The sequence below is a fragment of the Chrysemys picta genome, chromosome 1, assembly GCF_011386835.1.
Source record: "Chrysemys picta bellii isolate R12L10 chromosome 1, ASM1138683v2, whole genome shotgun sequence".
Taxonomy (NCBI): Eukaryota; Metazoa; Chordata; order Testudines; family Emydidae; genus Chrysemys; species Chrysemys picta.
Genome location: NC_088791.1, coordinates 356,845,166 through 356,857,038, shown reverse-complemented (window position 1 = coordinate 356,857,038; position 11,873 = coordinate 356,845,166). Strand labels below are relative to the sequence as shown.

General features: G+C 45.0%; 1 protein-coding gene across 2 annotated transcripts; it reads left to right on the top strand.

The window, feature by feature from the left end:
* The first annotated feature begins 7,856 nt into the window (after window positions 1-7,856).
* Window positions 7,857-9,995, top strand: LOC101950177 (olfactory receptor 52R1-like). Of its 2 annotated transcripts, XM_065581921.1 has the most exons (2): window positions 7,908-8,824; window positions 9,701-9,995. In XM_065581921.1, the coding sequence occupies exons 1-2, from the start codon at window positions 7,908-7,910 to the stop codon at window positions 9,735-9,737; spliced, it is 954 nt and encodes a 317-aa protein (XP_065437993.1). In that variant the 3' UTR covers window positions 9,738-9,995. The 2 variants fall into 2 exon arrangements, with proteins under 2 accessions (XP_005310552.2, XP_065437993.1); XM_005310495.3 differs by lacking the exon at window positions 9,701-9,995 and having other exon boundaries at window positions 7,857-8,855.
* Window positions 9,996-11,873: the final 1,878 nt, after the last annotated feature.

Genomic DNA, 11,873 nt, shown 5'->3' with positions numbered 1-11,873 from the left:
TGTGTGAGGGGGATTTGATAGCAGCCTTCAACTACCTGAAGGGGGGTTCTAAAGAGGATGGATCTAGGCTGTTCTCAGTGGTGGCAGATGACAGAAAAAGAAGAAATGGTCTCAAGTTGCAGTGGGGGTGGACTAGGTGTTTCCTAATATCCAACCTAGTCCTCCCCCAATGCAACTTGAGACCATTGCTTCTTTTTCTGTCATCTGCCATCACTGAGAACAGCCTAGATCCATCCTCTTTAGAACCCTTAAAGGGTTTTTAAGGCCCAGCTTGACAAAGCCCTGGCTGGGATGATTTAGTTGGTGTTGGTCCTGCTTTGAGCAGGGGTTGGACTAGATGACCTCCTGAGGTCTCTTCCAACCCTAATTTTCTATGAATCTATGATTCTATAACAACCATGCTCAGTTCATCATAAGCCTTCCGAAGACACCCGAAATGACAAACTTTGAATTGCATACCACACAACCATTTTAAAAGGATGAGCATGGTTTTGCTGGGTATTCCCCCGAGGTACAGAACATCACAGACTCGCCTTACTTTTCTCTTCTAAGGTGTAACTTTTACCCTTGGAATGTTTTGCTATTTTGCACTACACAAGGCTCTTCAGATTTCTGCAACACATGGAATAACCGGCTCTCTGCCTGACTGAGGATATGGCTACACTACAGACCTTTGTGCAGCACAGCTGCAGCGGTACAGCTGTTCCATTGTAAGGTCTCCGCTGTACCCACTCTCTGCCGATGTGAGAGATCTCTCCTGCCTGCATAGTTAAACCATCCCAATCGAGTATCTCCTGCTGACATAGTGATGTCTGCACCGGCCCTTCTGCCAGTCAAAGGGGTGTTTTCTCACACCCCTGATCTACAAAAGTTTTACCGACAAAAGTGCCAGTGCAAACAAAACCTGAGTTGCATGACAGTAAAGAGGCCCACTGCCTCAAGTCCTGCAATTTTGGAGAAGATTGCTATTTTCTCCTGGTCTGTCTCACCAAACCCAGCTGCTTGCATAGACATGTCTCAAAACTCTGTCTGAATCTCTTCCCAGAGTCTACTGCATTACCCGAGAGTTTCAACTTCTTGGGGGCTTTCAGTTGTTTGATCTCCAAGATGGCTAAAGCAGAGTTCCAAAAGCTAACGCAAAGCCAAGCGCTCCCAGCTGTCTGTCTGGTGCAACCACCACTCAATGGCCCATTCTTGCTAGCCCCAATCTAGTCCCCCTGAACATGCACTCTGCTCTTACAGGCCCAGGACATACTTCTCAGAGCCAGGGCAGGGCTGTGCATTTTACCTCTCTCACACCCACCCAGCAGCCTATGGAACCACCCATTCTTAGTGCTGTTACTACTCCATCTCCTGCCTACTTCCTTCCTGGTTTGTTACACACAGGTTGACAAGGTGTCCCTGTTTGGCTGAGACAGGAGAATTCATTTAGTCTCCTTTCAGGGCTTCAAAGCCCAGGTGATTTGCACGGTAGGAATACCCCCAATTAGCCAGAGGAGCAGACAGACAGTTAAATTGCGGGAATACAAGCACCCTCCAGCCGGGGTGCTCCTGGAAAGTGTGACAGCCTGGAATATTCAATTTCAATTCCACCTAGGAGAGACTGAGGGGAAATGAACCAAGAGGGAGAGAAGAAATCCAATGCAAACACTAATCCAGTCTCTATCCTGCCTAAAGAGCCCTCCTTTTTATGAAGCAGCTTTGGGTGGAGGGCGAGGCCTCTGTCCCCAGGACAGGCACCTGGCTGCCCTCTATACACAGGAATATTCTGTTGGTGTTGCTTTTACTGAGTTTGTGACCCCTGTGACTGTGATGAGTTGGCAGGTTTCTGAGTGGCAGCAGAAGTGGAGTCCTGGAGTTCACAGCTCACAGGATCGGGGAGCTCACAAAGTCCAGCTAGTTCTGAAAACCTCTGATTCACCTTTAGAGGATGGCGAAGGCTCAGGCTCCCTCTTCCAGCTTTTCCTCTGCATCCCACCCAATGAACAGTCCAAGCCAGAGCAGGACTCAATTTCCCTCTTGGTGTGATGGAGAGACCGTGCTTAGGGCAGGGAAGTCAGGACTCCTGGATTCTGTCTTGCAGCCTGCCACTCAATATCTTTGTGATCATGGCCCATTCATGTCTCCCTGTACCTCAGTTTACCTATCCATATAATGGGGATATGTTCATAGGGACTTTCCTTTGATAGGAGTTTTGAAGATCCTTCAATGGAAGGTGCTGCACAGTATGATGATAGTTACTGCTGAGAATAATTAAACTGTGATCCATGATCGACAGCCCTGTGTGGCTGCAGAAAGTGTTCATATCTCCCCTCAGTCATGTGTCTCCAGATCTGTCTGCCTACTATCATCTGAGCCATCTTGGGTATTTACAAGATTTAGACCCTATGGAGATCTAGGTATTATCTATAGTTTTCTTACTAATCAATCCTATTTTTTAAATATACACAGAGCAGCCAATTCCTTTTTGACTCAGCACAGAGCCCAAGAGTTCTCATCTCCATTTGGAAAGGTCCCTTAATTACTGTTTACTCCTAAAGATGGATTCAGAATGCAGCAGCACAGACAGGTTTCTCTCCAGCCTGTTTACATTCAGATGTCCCTAGAGGTTGAGCAAATCACACTGGGATTGCACAGAGCTATATTGTAAATGGTGCACACCCCTGTGTCGGCTCTGGCCGTGGGATGTGGCTGCAGATGTGCTGGCGAGAGCGGTGTAGGACACGGCTACCTGAGGGAGATTTGCAGGGAAGACACTTCTGTCGCAGGATTCACAGGTACCCATCGCTAGCTGAGGAGCTCACTTGCTGTAAAACCCCACTTACAATGTGAGTGTGATGGGATAGAGAATAGGTCTGTGGTTCTTTCTGCTCTGCACAGACATTAAACATCCCAGTTCCCTTACCATGGGTGATGAGTTTGCTTCATTATCATGGGGAAATATGTCCCTCTTTCCTGTTCCTCCCTGGCTTATGGCCTCCAGCCCAAGGTGGCTGCATTTCACTGACACAGGACCAAATTCAGAGGCCGTAGCCTGTATTTGTTCAGGCCCCACAGAGTTAAATCTCCTCTTGAAGTAGGAATTGAGTAAAGATCACAGAAGCCAGCTGTGTTTTAATGCACAAACACTGTTACCTCCTACTCTTGCATTTCAGGGCTATGGCTGTTAACATGGGGGCTGTTACCTGATTTTTCTCTGATGGAATGTATGGAGGCCTAATCAAAAAACCATAGAATATTAGGGTTGGAAGGAACCTCAGGAGGTCATCTAGTCCAACCCCCTTCTCAAAGCAGGACCAATTCCCAACTAAATCATCCTAGCCAGGGCTTTGTCAAGCCTGACCTTAAAATCCTCTAAGGAAGGAGATTCCACCACCTCACTAGGTAACCCATTCCAGTGACTCACCACCCTCATCGTGATTTTTTTCCCTATTATCGAACCTAAACCTCCCCCACTGCAACTTGAGGCCATTACTCCTTGTACTGTCATCTGGTACCACTGAGAAAAGTCTAGATTCATCCTCTTTGGAACCCCCTTTCAGGTAGTTGAAAGCAGCTATCAAATCCCCCCTCATTCGTCTCTTCTGCAGACTAAACAATCCCAGTTCCCTCAGCCTCTCCTTATAAGTCATGTGCTCCAGCCCCCTAATCATTTTCGTTGCCCTCCGCCGGACTCTTTCCAATTTTTCTGTATTCTTCTTGTAGTGTGGGACCCAAAACTCGACACAGTACTCCAGATGAGGCCTCACCAATGTCGAATGGAGGGGAACAATCACATCCCTCAAATTGCTGGCAATGCCCCTACTTATACAGCCCAAAATGCTCTTTGCCTTCTTGGCACACTGTTGACTCATATCAAACTTCTTGTCCACTGTAACCCCTAGGTCCTTTTCTGCAGAACTGCTATCTAGCCATTCAGTCTCTAGTCTGTAGCAGTGCATAGGATTCTTCCATCCTAAGTGCAGAACTCTGCACTTGTGCTTGTTGAACCTCATCAGGTTTATTTTGGCCCGATCCTCTAACTTGTCTAATTCCCTCTGTACCCTATCCCTACCCTCCAGTGTATCTACCACTGCTCCCAGTTCAGTGTCATCTGCAAACTTGATGAGGGTGCAATCCATGCCATCATACGGATCATTAATGAAGATATTGAACAAAACTGGCCCCAGGACCAACCCTTGGTGCACTCTGCTTGATACTTGCCACCAACAAGACATGGAGCCATTGATCACTACCCATTGAGCCCAATCATCTAGCCAGCTTTCTATCCACCTTATAGTCCATTCATCCATCCCATACTTCTTTAACTTGCCGACAAGAATACTGTGGGTGACCATACAAAAAGCTTTGCTAAAATCAAGGACTAACACGTTCACTGCTTTCCCCTCATCCACAGATCCAGTAGCTGAGTAGAGAAATATTGAGTCCAAAGAGAAGGGATGACAAGGGTCAGTTACTCTAACCCCATGCCAAGATGCAGGATTTGTTGTGTCTTAGTCATTCAAGAGTAATGGCTATCCACACCCCTTTGGAAAACCTCCAGTGAAGGTGCTTCCACTGCTTCCCGGGGTATCTGTACCATTGTACTCCAGTTCTGAAAGTTAGGAAGTTTTTTCCTCAGATTTCATCTAAATCTGCTGTGCTGTAGTTTGAACCCATTGACTCTTGTTCTGCCCACTGTGGTGAAACAGAACAACTTTTCTCCATCTTCTTTATGGCAGCCTTTCAAGTAGCTGAAGACCGTTATCATATCCCCGTTCATTCTCCCCTTTTACGCATTAAACATATCCAGTTCCTTCAGCCTTTGCTCATATGGTTTGTATTCCATCCTCTCTGTCTCTCAACTCTGGATCCCTTCCAGTTTCTCAACATCCTTCCTATACATTGGTGACCCAAACTGGACACCATGCTCCAGCTGAGGCCTAATGAACACTGAGTAGAGGAATACTATCACCTCCCGTGACTTACATTCTATGCCTCTGTTAATGCCATCCAAAACTACATTTTCTTTTTTGCAACAGCAAAATAATGCACACCCCTTAGAGTTGAACTTATTTCAACCTAACCCCAGTGTAGGCACTATGAGGTCAACGAAATAATTCTTTCATCAAACTAGTTACCTCCTCTTGGAGAGGTGTATTACCTGTGCTATGGGATAACCCCTGTCATCTGTGTAAGTGGTGTCTACACTTAAGCGCTATGTAGCATTTTAAGTGTAGACAAGTCCTCAAGCAGATCTTCCAGAAAACCATCCAGTCTGCATCTCCAGACATGAAGAGTTTGACACCACTTCACTTTGCAGGTTGTTCCAATGGTTAATCTCCCTCAGTGCTAAAAATCTGGCCATCATTTCCACCTGGATCTTGCTCTGCCCTTTCTCCGCTAGGTTAAAGAGCTCATTATTACCCACTTTTTTCTGACCAGGAACATCTTGCTTGATTGTTTTTTTTTATAAGATAAATATATGAAGCTCTTTAAATCTCTTACTGTCCGGCATTTTCTCCATCATCCACTCATTTTGGGGGCTCTTTTCTGCACTCTCTCCAATTTTTAAACATCAAATTTGAAATGTAGACCCCAGAACTGGATGCAGTCAGTTTCACCAATGCCATGTGCAGAGGTAAAATACTTTCCCTCCTCCAACTCAACACTCCCCTGTTTATGCATCCAAGGCTAGCATTAGCCCTTTTGGACACAGCATCATACAGGTAGGTCATGATGAGTTGATTGTTCACAATGACCCCAAATCCTCTTCAGGGTCCCTGCGTTCCATAATACAGTGCCCTAGTCTGCGGGTGACGCCTGCATTCCCTGTTTAAAGAGGATCACTTTTCATGTGACTGTATTAAAACATTTTGTTTGCATAGGCCACGCTTACCAAATGCTCCTGATAAATCTGTATGACTGCCCTGGCCTCCTCATTGAAATCACACTGCCAGTCTTTGAGTTGTCCACAAATTTTAGCTGCAGTGATTTTATATTTGCTTTCCATATAATTCATGAACATATTGAATAGCATCAGGCCTAGAACTGACCCTTGTAGATCTCCAATAGAAACAGCCACATTCACTGACAATGGCCCATTGACAATGGCTTCCTGAGATTTGTCAGTTAGCCAGCTTTTAGTTCATTTTATGTACGCCCTACTGATATTGTGCAGTGTTCAGTTTTTATCTAAATATTTTCCACTACTAAATCAAGTGCATGAGAGAAATTGAAGTTTCTTGCATCTACATGGTTCCCTTGATCTACTAAACATATACTCTCATTAAAGGACAAAATCAGGTTTATTTGACAAGACATGTTTTTCATAAACCATGTTGTTGACTGGCGTTAATCATATTCCTAGACTTTTTTTAACAAATCCCCTACCAGCTTTTCCATTGTTTACTAAACTTGCCCTTAATTTTTTTTAATACTTTAAATTTAACACAGAACTGTCCTTTGTTTGCCTTTTTTTTTGTGTGGCTCTGCTGCTGCCTGATCGCGTACTTCCAGTTCTGAATGAGATGTGTGGTTGTTCGGTCAGTGCGTAACTCTGGTGTTCATCACTCTAAGGTCCTACTGTAGATGCTGTTTAACACCCTTCCTGACAGCTGATGGACTGGAAAGTATTTCATCACCTCATGTGATAGGAGTGCCTCATACTGCTTCTTCCCTAATGCAGAACATATCTATTACTTCAACACATCTAACTTTTCAGGTACATTAAAAAATTACATTTCACGCTCTAGGAATTTGTCTAAACATTTTCTAGGATTTCTTTTCTTCTTAACATATTTCAATAACCTGCTTTTTGTGACCCTTAGCCAGCGCTGGCTCCAGCTTTTTTTCCACCCCAAGCAGTGAAGCTGGAAAAAAAAAAAAGATGAAGCCGATCGGCGGTATTTTGGTGGCAGCTCTACCATGCTGCTTCATTCTTCGGTGGCAATTCGGCATTGGGCCTTTGCTCCCTCTCTTCCTCCTCGGTGGCACTTAAGCGGCAGCTGAAGAATGAAGAGAGGGACTGAGGGATCCGCTGCCGAATAGCAGCCAAAGACCTGGACGTGCCGCCCTTTCCATTGGCCGCCCCAAGCACCTGCTTCCTTGGCTGGTGCCTCGAGCCAGCCCTGCCCTTAGCCTTGCCAGGCATAGATTTTCTCTGATGAATTTAACATCCCTTATCAATTTTCATAACTTCCAATTTGTATTGCTTGCTATCTATATTCCCTTTCCCCCATTTTTATATACTGCTTCCCCCCACCCAACTGTTGCTTTCCCTTTGCCACAAAACTGGGCTTTTTGGTAAAGTTCTCCAATTTCTTGACAGTGGAATTGTGGCTTTTTAGCTATCTAATAAACTCTTCTTGAAAAATTCACAATTTTCATTCCCATTTTTCTGTCTAATATCTTCCTCCCAGTCAGTTTTGCTGATAATTTCCCTCAGCTTTGTGGAGTTAGCACTTTTGAAGCAGTAAGGGTCTATAGATAGTACTGGTTGGGAACTGTTTTCTGTTTCTCCATTTGAATGTAATCAGTTCCATTCTTTTACTTTGTTCTCCTCTATCATATGCCCCCTTCTTTCTCTCTTCTCTAAACTAAACAGTCCCAGATGTGTAAGAATTATTGGTGCATGGAGCACCATAAAATATGGAAATGGCATTAGTACAGTCAATTTTTCACATTTCATTTCTCTGAATAATGAAAGTATAATTTTTCAGTGTGTGAAGATGACCAAACTGCTTTATCCATGAGAACAGCCTCCAGTTGTGCATGTAGTGTCTCATATTAACATTGTCTCTCCATCCAGGCATTTGTACTGCGACCATCACCCTAGAGCCTGGGCACATACAGGAAATCAAGGGAACGTAGGGTACATGCAGGAGACACTGTTCTGCCTCAGAGTTGGACACCTTCTCCCCTACTCCATGTCAGATTCCAACACCACTGACTTCAAGAACCCCTCCACCTTCATCCTGCTGGGCATTCCTGGCCTGGAGGCAGCCCATGTCTGGATCTCCATCCCCTTCTGCACCATGTATGCCATAGCCATCTTGGGGAACCTCACCATTCTGTTCATTGTGAAGATGGAGCCGAGCCTCCATGGGTCCATGTACTATTTCCTCTGCATGCTAGCAGGCACGGACCTGGTCCTATCCACGTCCATTCTGCCCAAAACGCTGAGCATTTTCTGGTTCAATTTCAGGGAGATTGATTTCAGTGCCTGCTTCATCCAGATGTACTTCATTCACTGCTTTGCAGTGATAGAGTCTGGGATCTTCGTGGCCATGGCTTTGGATCGCTACGTGGCCATCTGCAATCCCCTGAGATATTCCACCATCCTGACAAACCCCGTGGTGGCCAAGATTGGTCTGGCTGTGGTGCTGCGTGGAATCATGCTCATACTGCCCTATCCCTTCCTGGGAACACGGTGGCCATATTGTAGAACCAACATCATCCCCCACTCGTACTGTGAGCACATAGCCGTGGTGAAGCTGGCCTGTGCTGACATCAGCCTCAGTAGTTACTACGGCCTCTTTGTGGCATTCTTGGTGAGGGGTCTGGATATGATTTTTATCGCTCTGTCCTACACCCAGATCCTCAGAGCCATCTTCAGCCTCCCCACAAAGGACGCTCGGCTCAAGACTTTTGGAACCTGCAGCTCCCACCTCTGTGTCATCTTAGCCTTTTACATCCCAGGTCTCTTCTCCTTCCTCACACACCGGTTTGGCCACAATGTGCCCCTGCACTTCCACATTCTCATTGCCAACATGTATCTTCTGGTGCCGCCTATGCTAAACCCCATCATCTACGGGGTGAGAACCAACCAGATCCGAGACAGGCTGCTCCAGCTCTTTACTCATAAAGGAAACTAAACCTTTCTCCTGATGCTCTGGCTCTCAGATTGAGCTCTGTGCAGAGCTCACAAGGGACATGATGCTGGGCCCTCTTCCTGACTCACTTGTTGAATAGTCAGAGAGACATTAAACCTTGTTGTGATATTACTGTGCTGTGTCAGCATGATAGACTGGGGAATCAGTCAATGTACATTCACTGGGTTGCCTCTTTTCTAATTGCTGGTAACTGGACCCTCTGAAAACACACCCCTTGCCCCACCTCTTCTCCCAAGGCTCTGCCCTGCTCTTCCTCTTCACCCCAAGGCCACACGCTTGTCATTTGCTCCTTTATTCCCCTCCCCCTCCCCCTGTCACTCACTGGATCATTTCCACCTCCCTCCCCCACCCCAGCTACAAGGGAGCCATTTCAGATTTTGGTGGGGGTGGAAACATTAACCATGATTCAAGGGGCTACTTTGTCGTTTGAAAACTCTAGTTTTTTGGCAGATAACTTAGCAGTCAGCTGACAGGAGCAAAGTGTCTAATTCCTGTGTCAAAGAAATATAATTCAATAAATATTACACTCACTCAGCTCTAATACTTACTTGTTCTTACATCCTGTGGCAAATCATGTAAGGGACACCGGTTTGGTTTAAAATGTTAATGTATATTCTAACTTTGTGGAGATAGTGACCCCATCAGGACTCCTGGGTTCTATCTCAGCTCTGGGAGGGGAATGGGGACAAGTTGGTTACAGCAGGGGGCAGATACATCTTGTTGCACAATCTCTGGATTATATATTAATAATATTGATTACACTGCTCTACAGCCAAAATGCTTCTGAAATAAATGTAGTCAAACTTTACTAATTCTGGGTCACTGAGAACGAAAATGATGCTTAAAATTGTTGATTGGCTCTAGTTTTCAAGATATGCTATTGGGTCAGTATATACGACCCTTGATTTGGGAATGGCGGAGGATAAGTGAGTTATAAAGGGAAGGGATCTCAATTTAAACCAGAAATGACTAAAATACATCTTTGACTGGATCTATGAATAAATCTATGACTGGGTTTGGACAGTACTTGCTTTTTAGGCAAAATAATGAATGATGCAATCTGAAGCTGGTGTTGCGTCATACATGATATGAATTGCATCATGTTATTCCTAGAAGTCATGGATGATGCAATCATAGTGAAGCTTACATCACTCTGCTGAACAAATTGCCCTATATCAGCTCTAGAAATCATACAGTGTCGTGCTCTCTTATTTGTCAGTGTTTGATTTTGCAAAGGGACACATTTCTGTTTAGCCAAAGTGAGCAGAGATGCCTTGTACTTGTGTGAACAGTGCAGATAACTTCTGCTATGTTTGTGGTGAAGTGACTTTTGCATCACAAAAGCACAGTATAACCACTATGGTTAAGAAAGCCTATCACCTTTATTTTGGCTGCAAAATTGGAGATCAGGACAAGAGGTGGGCCCCACACATATGCTGCAACACTTGTGCAACAAATCTTCGCCAGTGGTTGAACAGGAAAAGGAAATCTATGCCTTTTGCAGTGCCAATGATTTGGAGAGAGCCAACAGATCATACCAGCAATTGTTACTTCTGCATGGTGCCTCCACTTGGGAAAGGTGTGTCAAAGAAGAAAAAGTGGACTGTGCATTATCCAAACATTCCATCAGCTATACGCCCAGTACCCCACGGAGAAGAACTGCCGGTTCCTGATGCACCAGAATCATTCTCACTTGAGTCAGACGAGGAAAAGGAAGAGGATGAAACTTCTGGTCCTGAACCATCAATGTCACAGGACCCACATTTTCTCCCATCCTCCTCCTCTGAACCACACCTCATAAGACAAGATGAACTGAATGACCTTGTCAGGGATTTGGAACTACCCAAGAGTAAGGCAGAGCTGTTGGGCTCCAGACTACAGCAGTGGAATCTTCCGGCAGGTGATGTTAGGGTTTCCACGTTCCGTGACCGTCAAAAGGATCTTGTCCCATTCTTCTTCATGGAAGGTGATCTTGTAGCCTGCAACAACATCAATGGTGTGATGGCAGCCCTCAACATCGTTCACGATCCAGATGAGTGGAGACTGTTCATTGATTCATCAAAGACGATTCTTAAAGCTGTTTTACTGCCTAATGGCAATGTTTTGCCATCAATTCCAGTTGGTCATGCAGTCCATATGAAGGAAACCTATGACAACATGAAACAACTTTTGAGGTGCATAAACTATGACCAACATCAGTGGCAGCTTTGTGGCAATTTGAAGGTTGTTGCTCTCTTGCTTGGTCTGCAGACTGGATACACAAAGTACTGCTGTTTTTGCTGCGAATGGGATAGTCGTACAAGAGATTCCCACTACATCAAGAAAGATTGGCCACTCCGACAGTCATTGGAGCCTGGGAGGAAAAGGGTTCAGCGTCCACCACTTGTTGAATCAAGGAAGATTTTGTTACCACCCTTACACATCAAGCTGGGTCTGATGAAGAACTTTGTCAAGGCCATTGACAAAACACAAGCAGCTTTCAAGTAGCTCTGTGGAAAATTTCCAAGATTAATTGAAGCTAAGATAAAGGAAGGTGTCTTTGTTGGTCCTCAGATTCGTGAACTTCTTCGAGATGATGCATTTGACCATGCACTGCGTGGCAAGGAAAAGACGGCATGGAAAGCTTTCCAGTTAGTAGCAATGAATTTTCTCCGAAACAACAAGGCAGACAACTACAGGCTGTTGGGGGAAAACCTCCTCAAGGCATACAAAAGCCTTGGTTGCAACATGTCACTAAAGATACATTTTTTGCACTCTCATCTAGATTTTTTTCCACCAAACTGCGGAGCAGTGAGCGACAAGCACGGCGAGCGATTTCACCAGGACATTGCAACAATGGAGAAACGCTATCAGGGCAAATGAGACCATCAACAGTGACAAGAGATGCTCCATTTAATGAATACAGGAGACAAGCCAAAAAGCGCCGAGTAGACACTGAATAGGACTAAACTATGTACATAATAGTTTTTTGCCTTTTGTTTCATAATAAATTTTATTTAT

Excerpts from the sequence above, each read along its gene's own strand:
- LOC101950177 (XM_005310495.3), top strand. The coding sequence starts at position 7,857 with ATGCAGGAGACACTGTTCTGCCTCAGAGTTGGACACCTTCTCCCCTAC.